The following is a 20,720-nucleotide window of genomic DNA, read 5'->3' on the forward strand; positions in this document are numbered from 1 at the left end:
AACAAGCTTGGTGAAGTGTGGGTTTCTGAGAAGATTCTGATTCAGGCAGTCAGCCATGGGTGTCAGGAATCCGAGACAAGCATTCCCTGGCCACTCTCATAGGTGCGGTTGGGGAACTTCACTTAGAGTAGCGTTGCTCTAGTGTACTGTCCAATGGGTATATGGTGTAAGCCACATGCATAATTTAAGAGTTTCTAGTTGCCACATTAAAAAAAGTAAGAACAAACAGCTGAATGTTAATATATATTTTATTAACCTAGAATATCTAAAATATCATTTTAATGTATAATCAATATAAAAATTATTAGGAAGATACTTTCCTTTTTTTTTTCATACTAAGTCTGTAAAATCTGGTATGTATTTTACACTCAGAGCTCATCTGAAATTCAAATTAGCCAATTTCAAGTACTCAGTAGTCACACGTGGCTAGTGGCTGTTTTGCACTGGTCTCAGCCTATGGATAGTGGTGCTAAGGCTAGAAATGCCTGGGGGGACTCACCTGGGCCCTGGGTGAGCCTCTCACAGACATTTCCTCTCTCAGAGCTGATGTGGCTGGACCAGGCCTTGAGGTTCTTATTAGGATTGCAAGACATCCTCGACAACAACTGTCAGGGAGCTTTGAAAAAACAAGGTTTATGACAGTTTCCGGAGGGTACACGGCACGCCCCGGCTGAACAGCAAGGTCAGTATCGGTTTGATATTTGTCTATGAGACAATTTAATTTCAATTCAGAAACAACTTTTGATCTGGGAGATAACTGGGTATTTTAGAAAGAAATCGTAGGCATCTCCCACATCCTAGGAGGGTGGTCCAATCAGCCCAACTAGGATAAAGTGAAATCTAATTCTCTCTCCATCACATGACTCCTGACCATTTGGCAAGACAGTATTTATAGTCTTTAGGTCAAAAAGCTTTGCTCCCCAACCTAAGACCCGAGGTGTGAATGTCCGGAAGCAAAAGTTAACAGCATCTGGTTCATCATCGCAGGCTTTTCCCCCATCTTCCCATGCCCGCAGTGTTTTAAACCACTCCGCAATGTTCCAGACATCTCCCCTCTCTTCTTTCCTTTTCCTATCCCTCTTTTCTTTTTTCCTTCACTGTCTTCTTCAAGTGAGAAGCAAATTTCAGTAGAAAACAGCTGAAGGGTTGGGGAAACAGAAAAAGGAAAGATGAAAAGGAACAAATCTTGTCCTCCTACCCCTGTGCCTTGAATCCTAGGAAACGTCAAGAAAAACAATGGTGTCCTCTGTCCTCAGAGTCAGGGTTCCTGCCTCTGGTGTGAATTGAGGCAAAGGGCGCCCCCCCCCCCCCACCTTGCCACCACGTGGGAAGGAGTGGGATGATTGGCCAGTCTGCGCTGGGATCCAAGGTCTACTCAACAGACACGAGACCATTGGCTGCCCTTGGTTTCAGAGGTGGCCTCTGCTGGGTGCAGCCAGCCCGGGAAACATACTCAACACGTGCACTGGCTCTTCTCCCTTGGACCCGGGGCTGTGAAGATGGGACTGGAATCCAGGGGGAGGCTGCCCGGGGTGCCCTCCCAGTAAAAGGGCAGAGTGTGGCGGGCCATCAGCTCCCTGGCCATCAGCGTGAAGACCTCGTCAATGTTCTTGGACTCCTTGGCAGATGTCTCCAAAACAGCCAGGAGGCCATATTTCTCAGCCAGTGTGCAGGCATCCTCAAACAGAACGTGCCGTTTTTCCCACATGTCACATTTGTTCCCTGGGAGTGAGAGAGAAGCAAATATTCCGGTGAGTGACTTAATCTGTTTTTTTAAAAGGTGAACTTTAAAAAGAACATTTTAGTTCAGCAATATGTGCCCATGCATTCGTTCACAAATAGTTACTGATGGCAGATTTACTGAAAATGAACCCATGGATGAATGGAAACAGAGCCACTAGCTTTTTTTTTTTTAATTGAAGTACAGTTGATTTATAATGTTGTGTTAGTTTCTGGTGTACAGAAAAGTGATTCAGTTATATTTAATATTTTTATTTTATTTATGTTTATATAGATATATACATTTATATATATTAAATTTTCAGATTTTTTTCCATTATAGTTTATTACCAGATATTGAGTGGAGTTCCCTGTGCTATACAGTAGGTCCTTGTTGGCTGTCTGTTTTATATTTAGTAGTGTGTATCTGTTAATCCCAAACTCTTAATTTATCCCTCCCCGCCCTCCTCCTCTGGTAACCATAAGTTTGTTTTCTGTCTGTGACTCTGCCTCTGCTTTTTTGTTTTGTTTTGTTTTGTTTGTTTTGTCTTGGTTTGATTTTGGCTGCACAGTGTGGCATGTGGGATCTTAGTTCCCCGACCAGGGATTGAACCCACGCCCCTGCATTGGAAGCGTGGAGTCTTAACTGCTGGACTGCCAGGGAAGTCCCTGTCTCTGTTTTATAAATAAGTTCATTTATATCTTTTTTTTTTTTTTTTTTTTTGGCTGCGTTGGGTCTTTGTTGCTGTGTGCAGGCTTTCTCTAGTTGTGGCGAGTGGGGGCTACTCTTCCGTTAGGTTGTGCAGGCTTCTCTTTGTGGTGGCTTCTCTTGTTGCGGAGCACAGGCTCTAGGCACACAGGCTTCAGTAGTTGTGGCACTTGGGCTCTAGAGCGCAGGCTCAGTAGTTGTGTTGCACGGCTTTAGTTGCTCCATGGCACGTGGGATCTTCACAGACAAGGGCTTGAACCCATGTCCCCTGCATTGGCAGGTGGATTCTTAACCACTGTGCCACCAGGGAAGCCCTGTTTATCATTTTTTAAGATTCCACATATACGTGATATCACATGATATTTGTCTCTGTCTGACTTACTTCACTCAGTATGACAATCTCTAGGTCCAGCCATACTGCTGCAAATGGCATTATTTCATTCTTTTTTTAGGGCTAATATTCTATTGTATATAGTTACCACACCTTCTTTATCTATTCATCTGCCGATGGACACTGAGGTTCCTTCCGTGTCTTGGTTGTTGAGAATAGTGCTGCTGTGAACACTGGGGTGCATGTGTCTTTTTGAATCAAAGTTTTGATGGAGCTGCTGTGTTAATTCACTGTCCTGTAAGAGCTTTAAGAGCTGCTAGGAATGGGCCGGAGGTGTGTGTTTCATTACCCGGGACAGCTGGAGCCCCTGTATTTGGGGACTGTCTTTCCTGCCAGGTGCGAAAAGGTAAAGGCTGTGCCAGTGACTCCCTCTGTCTTCTCTCCTCTTCCTTCACATCTTGTTCCTCTTTTCACTCTTATTTTTTCTAAGTGTTGAGACTGTGAGACAGGTCCTGGTCTCACTGAGGAGACTGTGATGAGGGTTTGTTGGATTGAAGGCGTGGAGTGAAGAATGAAGGACGAAGCTATAATTTACATGCAATAAAATGCACAGACTTGAAGCACAGGTCAGTGAGTTTTGACAAATGACTATGTCTTATAACTGCCACCCCCCTCAAGACATAGAATCTTTGCAATTCCCCCAGGAAGCTCGATGAGGGATTTTACCAGCACAGCCCCAGATTGACTGTAAGAGAAATACCCCACTTCTTTTACTCCTTCTTCTCAATCCCTACATTCATCCAGTCCCTGGACTTTGATCTCTCTGAGGCAGGAATCTAAAGGCGAAATTACTTTCTCACCAGGTTTGTTTTACCAGACATTAATGTTTATTACAAAGCTAAAGTAATTATGATGGGCTAGACCAGTGTTTCTTTATTGTCCCCATAAAGAGTCTTTTTAGATCTTTTTCCTCCCTAATTTACCCCTTCCTGTATGAAAAACATTAAAATTTCTTATTTGGGAAAAAAAAAATCTAGATTCACAGGAAATTGCAAAAAAAATTGTCTGTGTGTGTATATATATATACACATACACGTTCAGGGAGGTCCAGTGTACCCTTCACCCGGATTCCACCGATGGTAACCTCTTGCACAACTACAGTACAATATCAAAACCAGGAAATTGACACTGATACAACCCATAGAACTTATGCAGATTTCACAGGTTATACATACACTCCTTTGTGTGTGTGTGCGTGTGTGTGTGTGCAAGTTGATCAAGTTGATCACATGTGTAGATCTTTACACCCTCCACTGCAGTCAAGATACAGAACAGTTCCACCACCATGAAGTGCTCCCTGTGCTACTCTTTACAACCTCCACCAGCTCTAATTCCTGACCCCTGGCCACCACTCATCTGTTCTCCATCTTTATATGTCATTTCAAGAATGTGGCATGTGGGATCTTCCTGGAGCAGGGATCGAACCTGTGTCCCCTGCATTGGCAGGCGGATTCTTAACCACTGTGCCACCTAGGAAGTCCCGAGTAGGTAGCCTTTTGAGATTGGCTTTTCTCAGCCTAATTCCCTTGAGAACCATCAGGGTGATGTATGTATCAGTAGTTCCTTCTCTGTTATTGCTGAGTCATGTTCCATGGTATGGGTGTACCACAGTTTGTTTAACTATCCATCCATTTGAAGGAAATTGTGTTGGTTCTAGTTTTTTATTTTTTTATTTATTAATTTTGTGTGTGTGTGTGGCGCACAGGCTTAGTTGCTCTGTGGCACGTGGGATATTCCTGGGGCAGGGATCGAACCCGTGTCCCCTGCATTGGCAGGCGGATTCTCAACCACTGCGCCACCTAGGAAGCCCATAGTTTTTTATTATTATGAGTAGAGCTGCAGTAAACATTTGTGTTCAGATACTACAAAATTTTAATACCACAGATACAAACTGTATATCTGGCCCTTTGGAGGCAACAAACCATTGTAATATTTAAAATATTTTTGCCCTCCAAGAAAATGCGTGAAATAGACCAGTGGAGTAGAATAAAAAAGCTCAGAAACAAACTCACGAATATATGTACCCTTCACAGAAAGATGGTACCACAGAGCAGTGGAAAAGATTGCTTTTTTAGTCAATAGTACTGAGGCAATTGGATCTTCACATGAAAAGTCATAAGTTTTTGGTCCAGACCTCTCACTGTGCACCAAAATCAATGCTGGGTAGATTGCAGATCTAAATGTAAAAGTCATAATAAATTATAAACCAATATAGCAAGCAAGCTTCAAAAGATAACGTAAGGCTATGTTAGTGATTTCAATTGTGATAAATTTTCCTACATAGGACACAGGAAGTAATTATCATTAAGGAAGAGATTAATGGATTGAAATATATTAATATTAAGAATGTCTGTTCATCAAAATACACCATCAGGAGAGTGAAGAGGAACTCTGAGAGTAAAACAGTGAAAGATGAGGGACTTCCCTGGTGGTCCAGTGGTTAAGACTCCAAGCTTCCAATGCAGGGGGCTTGGGTTCAATTCCTGATTGAGGAACTAAGACCCCACATTGCCACACGGTGCGGCCAAAACATTGAAAATAAATAAATAAGTAAATAAATAAATAAAATTTAAAATAAACAAAAGTGAAAGATGTATTTGCAACACATGTAATTGACAAAGGACTCAGAGCTCCTTCAAAAGAACTGACCACAGCCCAGCTGCTACCCCACTGTCCTCTGCCAGCTGATGCAGGGACCCCAGCACAGGGAGCACTAACACAGGCCCCTGCTGCAGAGATCAGGATTCCTTTCCTCTCTCAGGCAACTTTGGTTCAGGGCTGAATGAACCTTTCTTAGACACCATTCTCCTGCCTCCATTCTCTCCTTCCCAGGGGCAGGTCTGCATCACATAGAAGACTTTCCCTGCCTCCTTCTGCTGCCTCCTCTTTACCCTTCACAGCCATTTCTCCCAATAAATCTCTTGCATGTCTATCGGATCCTGTCCTGACATCTTCCTGAAAGACCCAAACCAACAAAGATTATTTCCAGAAAACATAAGGTGCTCGTAGGAATCAATATGAAAAAGACAAACAATAGGTGGAAAAATGGGCATGAGACTTGAAAAGAGAATATCCAAATAGCTAACAAGTGTATGAAAAGGTGCTTAACCTCATCAATGAACAGGGAAATGCAAATAAAAACCACTAGTGATGGGGATATATGTACACATATAGCTGATTTGCTTTGTTGTACAGCGGAAACTAACACAATATTGTAAAGCAATTATTCTCCAATAAAGGTGTGTTAGGAAAAAAAAAAACACTAGTGAGATCATGACACATTTATCAGGATGGATGAAATGAAAAGATCTGATAATAGCAAGTGCTGGTGAGGATGTAGAACAACCAGAACTTGTAGACCCTGCAGGCAGGAATATGGAGCCTGAGATGATCTTACTAGAATTGCAGGAACATGCAGTTCTGCTCCCAGGTATGTACGCAACAGAAACACGTGCCCATGTGCATCAATAAACATATACAAGGATGTCCAGAACAGTAATTTTCCTAATCGTTCCAAACTGAAAAAACTCAAATGTCTATCACCAACAGAAAGAAGAGAGGGACTTCCCTGGTGGTGCAGTGGTTAAGAATCCATCTGCCAATGCAGGGGACAGTGGTTCGATCACTGCTCCAGGAAGATCCCACATGCCGAGGAGCAGCTAAGCCTGTGCGCCACAACTACTGAGCCTGCCCTCTAGAGCCTGCAAGCCGCAACTACTGAGCCCCCCTGCCACAACTACTGAAGCCCGTGTGCCTAGAGCCCGTGCTCTGCAACAAGGGAAGCCACCACAATGAGAAGCCCATGCACTGCAACGAAGAGTAGCCCCCACTCACCACAACTAGAGAAAACCCGTGCACAGCAACAAAGACCCAACACAGCCAATAAAACACAAAAATAAATAAACAAACCTTCAAAAAAAAAAAGAGAGAGAGACTTTGCAAAGGAAGATTATACAAATTATGCAAAAGAATAGGTTACACTTGGGCTTCCTAGGTGGCGCAGTGGTTGAGAGTCCGCCTGGCAATGTGGGGGACACAGGTTCAATCCCTGCTCCGGGAAAATCCCACATGCCATGGAGCGACTGAGCCTGTGTGCCACATATTGAGCCTGCGTTTTAGAGCCCATGAGCCACAACTATTGAGCCCATGTGCTGCAACTACTGAAGCCCACGCGCCTAGAGCCCGTGCTCCACAAGAAGAGAAGCCACGGCAATGAGGAACCCATGCACCACAACGAGGAGTGGCCCCCACTTACCACAACCAAAAAGAGAGCCTGCGCACAGCAAAAAAGACCCAACACAGCCAATAAAACACATAAATAAATAAATAAATAAATAAATACATTTATAAAAAAAAGAAAAGAATAGGTTACACTTACATGCAACAGTGTGGGTGAAACTCATAAACTCCATGTTGAGGCAAAGAAGCTTAGACATAAAAGATATTTGTATGATTCCACTTCTACAAACTTCAAAAACAATAGCAAAACAAAACTGCAGCATTTAGTTATGTGGGGTTAGGTGGTAAGATGATATTGGGAAGGAAGGGAGAATCACCCTGAAAGGCATGTTGTGTTTACCTTTGGGGGAGGAGAGGGAGGAATTGGGAGGGGCATGAAGGGGAGACTGAAGGGAGGGTGCTGGCCATATTCTCTTTTTTGACCTGAGGAGCAGGGTGTTTACACAGGTGTTCCTGTGTTTGTGATAAATCAGTGTTGATGTACTTCTCTTTAAACATGTCCCAATAAAAGGGATTCGGGGAAAAAGTACTTTCTCATAGTAACAGTCACTAACCTCATTGACAAAACTAGACTTAGATCACAATTATCCCAAATTAAGGCCAAACCCAGGAATTTTTTCAGTGGACATTACAGCTTCCTGTACTGTGGTAGGCTGAAAAATGGTCCCAAAGACACCAGGTTCTAATCCCTGGAAACTGTAACTGTTACCTTATTTGGAAACAAGGTATTTGCCATGTGATTAAGTTAAGGATTTTGAGATGGGGGTGGGGAGAGGAAGATATCTTGGATTAGCTGGGTGGGCCCTAAATATCATTGTGTACAGTATTCTTATAAGAGCCGGGTAGACGGAGACTTGACTGCAAACATAGAGGATATGAAGATGGCAGACACTGGAGTGACGGGGCCACAAGCCAAAGAATGCTGACAGCCACCAGAAGCTGGTGAGGCAAGGAACAGCCTCTCCCCAAGAGCCTCCAGAGGAGGCATGGCCCTGCTGACACCTTGATTTCGGCCCAGTGATATTGACTTCAGATTTCTGGCATCCCAAACTGAGAGAGGTCAAATTTCTGTGGTTTATAAGCCACTCTGTTTATGGTAATTTGTTACAGCAGCCACAGGAAACATTCACGTAGTACCTTCAAGAGAACTATATGCATTTTTATAGCTAGTGAGATTTAAGCTGGGGGCAAAGCCCTGCTTCTTGGTTGGTGGAGGACAGGACGCTGTGGAAGTAGGAATCCCTGACCTCAGAGTCTGACCTACCACTCTGCATCCCTCACTTTGGTCTATGGGTTCTGGGCCAGGTTGCATTTATAATCTGCTCTTCCCAGCTGCCCCTTTGCCACAGCAGATTAATAGCCCTGACTGTCTGCTGTGCAGCCTCCCCGAAGTTGGTGGCTGCACATGTCAGGATGGACCAGGACACCTGGTGGAAGGGAAAGAAAGTGTGTTTGCTACATGGAATCCAAGTCCTTGCTTGCTAAGTGCTCTGTGTTGGGCACCCAGAGAGATATGGGAAGGGGTTCTTCATCTTGTCAGGAAGGCACGAGAGATACATGGACAATTACATAGCTATACAAGCATTTACCAGGCAGAGACAGGTCAGGAAAGACTACACACTAAGGACCAGGTGAGCAGTACGAGTTGGTGGTGGTACAGGTGTACAATCCCTTATCTGCATTTCCCAAATCCAAAACACTCCAGACTCCTAAGTTTTTTGATAACTCGTGTCACAGTAAAATCTGCCCTCAACTGGCCATTTGAAGTTTTTATTTGACCTGCTTTGTATGATTAGTCATACATTTCACTGCATAAATTTTTAAAAATAAATTTATTTATTTATGTATTGGCTGTGTTGGGTCTTCGTTGCTGCATATGGGCTTTCTCTAGTTTTGGTGAGTGGGGGCTACTCTTTGTTGTGGTGCACAGGCTCCTCATTGCCATGGCTTCTCTCGTTGCAGAGCACGGGCTCTAGGTGTGCAAGCTTCAGTAGTTGTGGTGCACGGGCTTAGTTGCTCCGAGGCATGTGGGATCTTCCTGGAGCAGGGATCGAACCTGTGTCCCCTGCAGTGGCAGGTGGATTCGTAACCACTGCGCCACCAGGGAAGCCCTCACTGCATAAATATTAATGCATTTGACCACGGGGCGTTGGCCCAGAGCCTGAGTGTATTACATAACATAGAATGGACCCTTCTAAGATCTGACAAATTCTGAACTGTGAAATCTCGGGTCCTAAGAGTTTTTGCTGAGAGATTGTGGACCTTCAAATATAGCAGGAGTGTAAATGGAAAGTTTGCCCGAGATCCAAAGGGGAAAAATAGCAGCTGCCAAAGAAAGTTAGGAGACAGAACATCCACATAACCTACAAAAGGAAGTTGGCTCCTAAACCCTTACTCTGAGGGAGTAGACAGACGAAAGAAGTCAGAAACAGAGCAGAGGGGGAATGAGAAAAGATAAGCCGCAGCTGTCTCCAGGGGGAGAGCCGGGCAGCTTGTGAATAGTGTTCAGGAGTTCGTGCATTGTCTTGGGGGCTATGCGGACACGGAGGGTTTTAAACAGAGGGACGCTCCTGAGGAGCCAGGCTCCCTGTGGATGGCTGGAGCGGGGATACAGGACACATCAATGCGCACAATCGTCTCTGATTTTTGTGTGGTGGTGACGTGGCCTCGAGGGGCTGGGGTAAACTTGTGACAGAGAGAGAGTCATTTGTGTGAAGAACTGTGGAGACAGAATGGAAAATATGATGAAAGGGGCAGGGACACTTCTGTGAAGGAACAACACAGTTGACTGTCCCAGGTTAAGGCGATGAGGCCACTGACAGTCAACAGGCAGACCTCTTGCGTCAGCCCTCGGGATTGGATGCGCCGTGAACGGTCCTGGGGGCACTTCCGGATCATCTCTGGGAGCGTTTCTAGACCCAGTGAAGAAGTGGGGCAGAGACGTTTGTTACAACAGACAGAGCAGGGAGTAAATACCAAGGAAACGTTGTGAGATTCCTGGAAATCCCGCCACGTCTCGGCATTGGTCCGGCTCCTCTGCCGCACCTGTTTCCGCAGCAGGGGGAGGAGGAGTTAAGGACGGTGCTGGCGGGGGCGGGGCCAGCAAGGGAGGCGAGGGCGGGGCCAGCAAGGGAGGCGGGGCGGGGCCAGCAAGGGAGACGAGGGCGGTAGAGAAGGGTGCGGTCTTCCAAAGATAGCCCGGAGGGGATGGCCCGGCAGGGCGGCTTTGCAATGGCTGCTTTCGAGGTTCTGCTGCTTCAAGGTTTCCTGGGTAGTTTGTGAATTTAATGGAAAAGGGATCCAGCCCATCTTCCTGGGGAAACGTCCAGTGAGATTAGAGCTGCGTGGTTCCCCTCGGTGAGATGAACGGGATTCACACCTAAGCTTCGCTTTTCCTGGGAACTACCTTTGGTGAGGTTCCCTCTTCCCTGCCTGCTCAGCTCTGCCCCTCGGGGCCTCTGAGCCCCTAGTTCAGCAGGGCAGGACGGCTTCCCTGGATTGAGGTCTCAGCACTGTGCTAAGTGCTTTATATGTTACTTTGTTTAATCCTCTCAATTCAACAGTACCTTTGAAGCAGGTACCAGTTTTATAGATGAGAAAGTAGAAATTGAGAGACAGGGATGAGACCAAGTTCAGACAGGAAGAACAGAGAGGGAGATTTGAACCCAAATCTGTCTGACTGCAAAGTCCAGGCGCTAGAGTGGACGAGACACTGCCTCAACCAGAGTTTCAGGGTGCCCTGGGGGACTTTTGGCTTGATCAGCTACTGGAAAATGGTTGGACAGGAACTGAACCACAGGGGACTCCGGTTCAAACTCTGCTTCACCTGTCAGTAGGTAACTCAGCAGAGTTACTTGGCAGGATACTTAACCCCCAGAGGTGTTGGTTTCCTCAGCTGGGAAACGGGGATGGTCATCTCTGCTTCTTAGGATGGTTGTGAGGATTAAATGAAGGGACCCAGGGGCGGACTCTGGAGTTTAGTAAATGTCACCTGTCATCACATCTTCCTGTCACCCCTCCTGGTCCTTCCACCTTAGGAGCAGCTGTTGTGAAGGGTGTCAGAAACCTTGGACAGTGTCCTCCTTGGTGCTTCAAAGAAGTGATTACTGAGGAAGAAACACGTCTCTTTTGGGGGTCAGTGTTTATTTTTATAACTCTGAACTCTGCCTTTAGAAGAAGTGTCCTTTATATCAGAAGTCAAATTGGAAAAGTTTCTGGTCCCAAAGGGGACCTTTGGCTGAGAAGTAAAAAGAGAGAAGAGGCAGCTCACTCTTCCCCCAAAAAGACAAGTCGCCCTCTGTGTGGAAGCTGCCTCCCAGCCTCACTAATCTCTCCTGGTTTCTGCCATGAGGGAAACGACAACCCCTCTGAGAAAAGGAGCTAAATTTGAGGTGCATTTTCTTTGGCAGCTGGCTGTGGATCAGGGACTTTTGATCTGATGCAGCCAGAAGGGATGAGCCCCATCTAGGCTCTTGGAATGACTTTGATTCTTAAGTTCCAAGAAGCAGAATGAGTTGCGAAGCAGCATTTTCTTCAAGGCTGTGCACATGATAGGGGCTAGACTATGACTTAAAACAGCAAGGACAGGGAAATATGGTTCTAGAATAACACGTCCTTTCTGGAATCGCGACGGTAATAATAAACGGGCTAGACGTGCCAACAGCGTGTGCCAGTGACCCCTTCTGTGGACCATCTGCAGCCCGGCGGGCCTTCCTGTGACTGCTGCCCCCATCAGTGCCCGGCTGCTTGATTCATGGTGGGCACCTCACCCCAGGCCTGCCTACCCTGAGGTTTGCTAGCAGCCTGGGCCAGGCTTTGCCATGAAAAAAAAAAGGATGGGGAGGGACTTCCCTGGTGGTCCAGGGGTTAAGACGCCTCGATCCCCATGCAGGGGGCCCGGGTTCAATGCCTGGTCAGGGAACTAGATCTCCCTCGCATGCATGCTGCAACTAAAGATCCCACATGCTACAACTAAAGATCCCACACTTGGCAACGAAGATCCCACATGCCACAGCTAAAACCCAGCGCAGCCAAATAAATAAATATATTTTTAAGAAGAATTAAAAAAAAAAAAGGAACGGGGCCATGGGATTTCCTTTCTGAGCACTGTGAGCTAGAGGGTACGCGAGAATGAGGGATTTTGTGGCGGGAGCAGACTGGAGATGATGCTTTGAGGAACCCAGGCGGGAGGGTTCGGGGTGAGCGTGCGGTAGGCTCACACTATCCTGAATGGAAGCAGCAGCTCTGCGAGAGGAAACAGACACACCGTAGTGAAGGAGGCTGGTGCACAGAGCCCGGCCCTGAGAGGAGGGTCCCCAGCTTCCCGCTTGCGGTGGGTGGCCTGGCTCCACTATGGCTCCTGCTCTGGCTGGGCTGACTGCTGACCTTTCCTAGGTCCCGGGGACTTGTACCCTCACCATAAGCCCCCCATCCATTGTTTAAGATGGATGAGTTAGTTCCCTCAAACTTTCTAGAAACAAATCCCACCCTGTATGAAGCACTTACTATGTGCCAGGCACTGTCGAGCAACGTATACACATTATCTCCCTACATTTTTACCACCGCAGTGAATACTGGTCGCCTGTTATAGATGGGGAAACTAAGGCTCAGAGCGTAACTTACCACAGAGCTGGGATAGGCTTGTCCATGGATAAATAATCCATTAAACTCGGAGTGTTTAGCTCCTCCTCAGGCCCACAGCAGCTGGCGAGACCTGTGCTCTGCAGACTGTAAGTGCATATGAATCTCTCTAGGATCCAGTAGGTGTGGGATGGGGCCTGAGATGGGGCACTTTTAACAAACCCCAAAGTGATGCTGATGCTGTGGATTTTTAGGGCAGTGAAAATACTCTCTATGGTGTCATCATGATGGATACTTGTCCTCAGACATAGAACACCGCCAAGAATGAGCCATAATGTAAACTATAGACTTCAGATGACTGTGAGGTCAATGTAGGTTCATCCTTTGTAACAAATGTACCACATTGGTAGGAGATGTTATATGGGAAGGGCTATGCATGTGGGTCCAGGGGGCATATGGGAAATCTCTGTACCTTCCCCTCAATTTTGCTGAGAACCTTAAACTGCTCTGCAAAAATAAAAGTCTTAATACAAAACAAATAAACCAACCAGGGATGCTGATGCTGCTGGTCCGCGGACCACACTTTGAGTAGCGAGAGCCTAAACCGCCTTGCCAAAATTGAGCAGCCACCTGGTAAACAGTAGTGTTCTTAGAAGGGGGCGCTGCTTACAAAGCTAAGGCTCTAGGGAAGTGACAGAACGTTACCCGTTTCTGAATGCAAAGTGGGACGGCACGTATTTCAAGCCATGAGTTCACTTTGTGTAGCTGAAGTTGCTGTTAATTCTGATGTTGGCTTGTTCTTAAGATTTGCTTAGGATCTTAGCAGGTGTGAGAAGTCATTCAAGAGGGTCATCAGTTATGAGCCATCTGACGCTGTGAAGCTTAGCCTACAGAGTACTTCCTGTGTAGTCTGCACAGATGTGTGTCTAATGAGCTGGGGTGCACCTTCATCTGGATGTCCGGGCCCCATCTCAGGTTTTTGCAATGAGAAATTCTAAGGTGGGTCCTTGGAATCTGTATTTTTTTTTTTTAATTTTATTTATTTATTATTTAGGCCACATCACACAGCATTGGGAATCTTAGTTCTCTGACCAGGGATAGAACCCGTGCCCCCTGTAGGGGAAGCGTGGCATCTTAACCACTGGACCACCAGGGGAGTCCCTGAATCTGTATTCTTAACAGCTTCACACCACCCCAAGTGAACCTGATGGGAATTTCTGACCCAGATGTTTTCTGAGGTCCCGTCCACCACGTGCACTTTTATCACTTCCTGTTCCACTGTCATTGGAAACACAGAAAAGGTTGCGCATCAGCCGGGGAGGTGGGGTCAGTAAAGGAAAGCGAAACACATTGAAATCGACATACCAATCAGCATGATGACCAAGTTCGCAGCTCCGTATTTCTCGATCTCGCGAATCCAGTGAGGAACAGACTCGAACGTGGACCGCCGGGTGAGGTCGTAGGCAATGATGGCCGCGTGGGCACTGCGGTAGTAGCTTTGGGTGATGGTCCGGAAGCGCTCCTGGCCTGCGGTGTCCCACACCTGCATCTGGAGGAGGGCGGGAAGGGGGATCCGCATCAGGAATGCCCACACCTGATGGGAACTTGCTCACCTGTCGTTTCCTGGGTCTCACTTCTAGAGATCCAGGTTCAGGAGGTCTGGGGTGGGGCCCCGGAAGCTGATTTTTCAGTTGCTCCCCAGGGTAATCTGGATGTGCTTTCAGGTTGGGAGCCATCACCTAAGGGACCCTTCAGTTGGAGAGGTGGATCCAAAGTCCTGGGATCTGGTGTTCTTTTGCTTTTCCACCATATTCATCCCTCCGTCCAGATTTGGGGGTTTATCTTTTGAGTCTGCCCACTGATGTTAATACTGGCAAAGGTGATAGCATTGGCTAAACTGTTTTGATTTTAAAGGACCATTCAGCTATTTGTGTTTAGAAGTGTCATCATAATACTACCTTCCAAATTACCATCCCAGGCAGTGGCACCAATTTGCACCCCCTCCAACAGTGTCTGAGGGTGCCTGCTTCTTCACACTCACATTATTTATAAAATTTATTTTTTAAAGGAAGTTGGCAAACGTACGCCAAACTAGAGAGAATAAAACAGTGAGCCCTCATATATCTATGTAATTATCAAGATTTTGCCACTCTTCCTTCATGGAGCCTTTTCTGTTGATTTCTTCGAGGTATTATTTTAAAGAGAATCCCAGACTTCATGTCATTTCATGCCTACTCACATCAATATACATCCCTAATAAAAATGGACATTTTCTTACATAACCATAACACCATTATCACTGCTAATAAACTTTTCAATAACTCCTTAGTATCATCTAATACTCGGACCGTATTAAATTTTCCTGATTGGCTCCAAACTGTCTTTTCACTATTGTGTTTCTTTAATAAGGATCCCAAACAAGATCCATTTATTACATTTTCACCAACACCTTTTGATCTTTTTTGATCAAATGGGTAAAAGATATTGTCTCACTGTTATTATAATTTCATTTCTTAAATTACAAGTGACAATGGGCACCTTCTATTTCTTCATATAAATGTATCAGCCAGTTCATATAAAAGTGGTGAAGTAGCAGTTGTGCTTAATCTGTGAAGTTCTTACTTTTTGTATTTGTTGTCGGTCTTTTCTTTGATATTTATCAGAGCTCTTTTCATGTCAAAGAAATTAGCCCTCTGTCAGCTCCATATTTGCAAGTGTTTCTTTCCAGTTTGTCATTCATCTTTTGACTTTGTTTATGGTATTTCTGAGTATGTAGAAATTTGACCTTTATATGATTATATAGAAGAGTATAAATTTGACCTTTAAATAGTTAGATGGAGTAATATTTTCCTTTATGGCTTCTGGGTTCTTCTCTGACTTTAAAGCCTGATGTCTCCCTTCTTCAGTGATAAAAAGAAATACTCCCATTTTTCCCTGGTATTCTTATGATTTCATATTTCATATTTAAATCTTTTACTCCTCAGGCATGTGCTTCGGGGTTAGGAGCTGCGGCTAAAAAGAGGCGGACCCACCCCGCCCTCTCTGACCTTCACTTTCTTGCCATCGATCTCCAGGGCGCGCACGGTGAAGTCCACCCCAATCGTGTTCTGCTGCGCCTCTGTGTAGACCCCGGACTTGAAATGCTGCACCACACACGTCTTCCCCACGTTGGAATCCCCGATGAGGATGATCTTGAACAAATAGTCAAAGTTCTCATCTGCTGCCCTGGCTGAGCTGGAGAATTGCATGGCTCTTGCCACCTAGAACGGACCAAGGAAGAAAAGAAGGAATTCAGCCTCTCTTTAGTGCAGTGGTCCCCAACCTTTTCGGCACCAGGGACCGGTTTCATGGAAGACAATTTTTCCTCGGATGGGGGGGCGTGGTTCAGGCGGTGGGATTGGGGACCCCTGCTTTAGTGAACAGCTACCAGGGGCCAGAAATTATCCTTGGCCTTCAGGATTCAGGACAGGACAAGACAGAGGGAGGTCACTCCTTCCCTAGCACTGACTTCCTCGTGGGAGAAGGACATTAATTAATGGTCAGGTAGGAGGGAGCTGCCCCCACAAACGCTACCTGTCCTAGGTGAATTGACTTTACTTTAGGATGACCTTGGAACGACTAGGTTTTACTGCCGTTCTCTGCTGGGCCCAGTACACAGTCAACACTCTCAGATGACAGCATTGACCGGGACTTCCGTGGCGGTCCAGTGGTTAAGACTTCGTGCTTCCACTGCTTCCACTGCAGGTGGCTCGGGTTTGATCCCTGGTCTGGGAACTAAGATCTCACATGTCTTGTGGCTTTGCAGGGGTGTTTCACCTGCCACTCATCAGGTGGGAGACATGCCTAGCTGTCAGCTTATTCCATGTCACATGGCAGGAAGACAAACTACTGGAAGACCGAATGGCCAGACAACCAGCAGCAAGCACCAGTGAGACCTGACAGACAAGTCAGTTTCAGGAAACATCAAATACCCCTTTTCTTCTGGTTGGCACCTGATTTTTCTTGTCCCGGAAATTATGACTTTGAGAATATTCAAAATGAACACTGTGGGGAATTCCCTGGCAGTCCAGTGGTTAGGACTCTGCGTCTTCACTGCCAAGGGCTCAGTTTCGATCCCTGGTTGGGGAACTAGGACCCCACAAGCCTCGAGGCGTGGCAAAACAAAACAAACAAAAAAACCCCTATAGTTCTAATGTTTGTGCCATATTCTACCACAGGCTGGAAAAGAAAGTTTCTCATGACAGTGTCTCCAAACTAACTGATTATCAGAATTACCTGGGAAGATAATTAAATATATATATATATTCCTGGAGCCCATCTTAGATCTGCTAAGTAGATTTAAAAACATGCACACACTCGCAGGTGATTTTGATGACTAGCTAGGCTCGGGAAGTCTAGATCAACACACTTGCCCACCTGAAACGTTTTTTTAAAATAAATTTATTTATTTATTTATTTATTTATTTTATTGGCTGCGTTGGGTCTTCGTTGCTGCACACAGGCTTTCTCTAGTTGCGGCGAGCGGGGGCTGCTCTTCGTTGTGGTGCGCGGGCTTCTCATTGCCGTGGCTTCTCTTGTTGTAGAGCACGGGCTCTAGGTGCGTGGGCTTCAGTAGTTGCGGCACATGGGCTCAGTAGTTGTGGCTCACAGGCTGTAGAGCACAGGCTCAATAGTTGTGGCGCACGGGCTTAGTTGCTCCGAGTCATGTGGTATCTTCCTGGGGCAGGGATCGAACCCATGTCCCCTGCATTGGCTGGTGGATTCTTACCCACTGCACCACCTAGGAAGTCCCCCACCTGAAACTTTATTCCCACCCTCAGCATCTCTGCTTAAACATCCACCTAGGCTTCAACATCTCATATCACAAGGAGCTCACTACCTCCTGAAAAAAAATCTATGTTGGGACTTCCCTGCTGGCACAGTGGTTAAGAATCATCCTGCCAATGCAGGGGATATGGGTTCGAGCCCTGGTCTGGGAAGATCCCACGTGCTATGGAGCAACTAAGCCCTTGCGCCACAACTACTGAGCCTGTGTTCTAGAGCTCGCGAGCCACAACTACTAAAGCCCATGTGCTCTGCAACAAGAGAAGCCACCACAATGAGAAGCCTGCACACCGCAGTGAAGCGTAGCCCCTGCTCACCACAACTATAGAAAGCTGGAGCGCAGCAACAAAGACCCAACGCAGACAATAAATAAATAAATAAGTAAATAAATGTATTAAAAAAACCCAAACACACCCATAGGAGAGGGTGGTCAGAAGTTAGTTAAAAAAAAAAAATCCATGTTGTATGCACAGCTCTAACTTACATGGGGTTGAAATCTGTCTCCCTGAGGTTCCCCCCTGTGGACCCTCATGCTACCCCAGGACTCCTACTCCACACGACAGCAGATGTTTGGAACAGCAAGCACGTCCCCTTAAGGATGTTCCCTCAAGGCAGATATCCCTGGGCCCTTCGACTGTTCTTCAGTTGTGTTGGGTCTCCTCGTCAAATGTCTCATAAAAATACAGGAAACCTTATTTCATTTGATGACTAAATTTAATGTGCTGCACATTGATCCTGCCTGTGACAGCCTTCTTCATTTCCCCCAGTTTTATTTTTTGGTTTTCTCAGAAGTCATAGAAAAGGGCAAGTCTGTAGCATCACACAGATTAAAACCTGTATGTAAAGACTGCGAGCTGTAAGTGGATGGAGGATGCCACACTTCTCTTGGACACCTCTGAAATCACTATGGCGAAAAGATCCAGCAGACAAGAGACACAATCAAACCACTTTTTTTTACCTCTCTGGCTTTTCAAATAAAGAAAGCCATTCCACTTCCGGTGTCTTATCCCTGTAATCTGAGCTGAAATCTTACTTCCATCGCACGCCCCACCCCGCTCCGCCCCGCAAGTAAGTCCTCGGGTTTCCGCAAAAGCCCCCTTTACCTCAGCCTACACTCCCTGCAAGGAAAAACGAGCGGTATCCACCCTCCAACACCCTCCTTACTACATCCTGTAACCTGCGCCTGTTGCTTACCTGTCTGGCTCTCTCACCGCTGCCAGTAGGTAATGTTTGCTCTTTCTCCTGGTTTTCCTTTTGGCCCTCCGTGCCCCTTCTTCCTCCTGGCTCGAGGCGTGGTGGGAACTGTAGTTCTGTCCCCAGGTGACAGGTTTGGTGGCCTGAGAAAGTGAAAGGAACGTGTAAACCCTCCCTCCGTCTCCCCCTCCCCCACTCCCCATCAGTAGGAGCTGCCATTGGGTACGAAGCGCGGGGTGAGGTGCTGGCCAGCATCCGCCACACTAAGTCAGCGTTCCTCCAGCTTCCAGCGTCGCATGTCATCCAGCAAAGCAAAAATGAAAAGGACTGGCCAGCTACCTCAGCCAACACCTATTGAGCAGCCCTGTTCCTTCCTGCGACTCACCTTCTCTTAGGCAGCCCTTACCCCCAATTTTTCCTGATGCCCCCTGTTTGGATGGGGTAGGGGTGGCTAGTTGAAGGACAGCAACTTAAAGGAGGATACAGATCTGGGCTTTGAGTCATTTAATCGTTTTGTGAACGTGAATAACCTTTTCTGAGCAGACACTGAGGGAAAGCAGGTGGTCCAAAGAGGAGATTAAAAAACTAAAACAACTTTGAATTTGCAGGGGAAGAAAGAGCTGGAAAAAATGTGTTTCTGCCCCCTCCACCAAATCTATCCCAGAACCAAGGTTAATTTCTAGGAAGACCTGGAGTTTGTCAGTCCCCGATGCTGTCAGTAGAAGCGTAGAGCTGAGGTGAATTTTCCTTTTCATTTTTTCCCCACAGGAGTCTGGAAGAGTCACTGCTTCTCCTAGCCTGGGGACTAGATAGTCCCCGCTATATGAAATGTGCCGAGCAGGCAGTTAAGCTATAGGCACAACATGCAAAACAGAAACATCCGGATTGATAAAATATTAAACTGGTATAGTGTTTTCAAACTGTGGGCTGAGACCCGTTAATGAGTCATGAAGTCAATTTTAGTGGGTTGTTAACCAGCATTTTCACAGAAGAGATTAGGAAAACAATTCTAAATGCATTCCATGGCGTAAGAGTATTGTTTCATGAGCTGTTTGGATCGGTTGTGAACGGGCACATGTGTGCTGGGGGTGATGTAAATGTATTTCTCACTGTGAGTTAAGCCCTAGCACTGAATTAGAGGACAAATTATTCACTACTCAAGAACATTTCTTCAGAAAACCTGTAAATGGTGATTTATCTTACCCCAAATTCCATTTACACGTCCCTTTCAGGAACCTCTCTTTCCGAAGGGAGGATAAACCCAATGATGGCAGGCAGAGCAAGAAAACCGAAGACACTGCCAGGGACTTCCCTGGAGGCACAGTGATTAAGAATCCACCTGCCAGTGCAGGGGACAGGGGTTCGAGCCCTGGTCCGGGAAGATCCCATATGCTGCGGAGCAACTAAGCCCGTGAGCCACAACTACTGAGCCCACGTGCTGCAGCACTGAAGCCCAAGTGCCTAGAGCCTATGCTCTGCAACAAGAGAAGCCACGGCAATGAGAAGCCTGCACACCTCAACGAAGAGTAGCCCCCGCTCGCCACAACTAAGGAAAAGCCTGCGCACAGCAATGAAGACCCAACGCAGCCAAGAAATAAACACACAAATAAATAAATATAAAAAAAAGACACTGCCAAATACTGCTGCTGCAGATCCAGCTTTTTTTTTTTTTTTTAATTTTTATCTCATTTATTTGGCCATGCCATGCAGCATGCAGGATCTTAGTTCCCTTATCAGTACCTCCCCCCGCCACTGCCCCTCCTCTGCAATGGAAGCACAGAGTCCTAACCACTGGACCACCAGGGAAGCCCCTGCAGACCGTGCTTTGAAAGCCATGGTCATGCGTATGCGGCTTGAAAATGAAAGGCAGGTGAAGATCCACAACAAACATATGGGCAGGGGCAGGAAATAAAACTCGTGAGACGTGTCAGTGAGTTAGGTGTCAAAACGTTTTCTTCTTCTGGTAATGATTAATGATAAAAAAACAAAAACAAAAAACAAAACCCCAGCTGACTCAAGACTTCGCACTTGGAGAGCATCTAGAAGTAGAAATTAAATGGTAAG

At 46.2% G+C, this 20,720-nt stretch overlaps 1 protein-coding gene across 1 annotated transcript; it reads right to left on the reverse strand.

Annotated features, from left to right (window-relative positions):
* Window positions 1-433: 433 nt before the first annotated feature.
* On the reverse strand, window positions 434-18,788 carry RAB19 (RAB19, member RAS oncogene family). Its single transcript, XM_057732693.1, has 4 exons — window positions 18,657-18,788; window positions 15,686-15,898; window positions 14,004-14,187; window positions 434-1,722 (listed from the first exon to the last, which is right to left on the reverse strand). Exons 2-4 carry the CDS (start codon window positions 15,884-15,886, stop codon window positions 1,454-1,456), a joined length of 654 nt encoding a protein of 217 aa, XP_057588676.1. The 5' UTR covers window positions 15,887-15,898; window positions 18,657-18,788; the 3' UTR covers window positions 434-1,453.
* Window positions 18,789-20,720: the final 1,932 nt, after the last annotated feature.

This window comes from Hippopotamus amphibius, chromosome 4 (assembly GCF_030028045.1).
Source record: "Hippopotamus amphibius kiboko isolate mHipAmp2 chromosome 4, mHipAmp2.hap2, whole genome shotgun sequence".
NCBI classification, from domain to species: domain Eukaryota; kingdom Metazoa; phylum Chordata; class Mammalia; order Artiodactyla; family Hippopotamidae; genus Hippopotamus; species Hippopotamus amphibius.

Coding starts and splice junctions, on each gene's coding strand:
- RAB19 (XM_057732693.1), bottom strand. CDS start 15,886: ATGCAATTCTCCAGCTCAGCCAGGGCAGCAGATGAGAACTTTGACTAT. Junction 14,188..15,685: donor TCGATGGCAAGAAAGTGAAG/GTCAGAGAGGGC, acceptor GCCCTCCTCCAG/ATGCAGGTGTGGGACACCGC. Junction 1,723..14,003: donor CTTGGTCATCATGCTGATTG/GTATGTCGATTT, acceptor TCTCACTCCCAG/GGAACAAATGTGACATGTGG.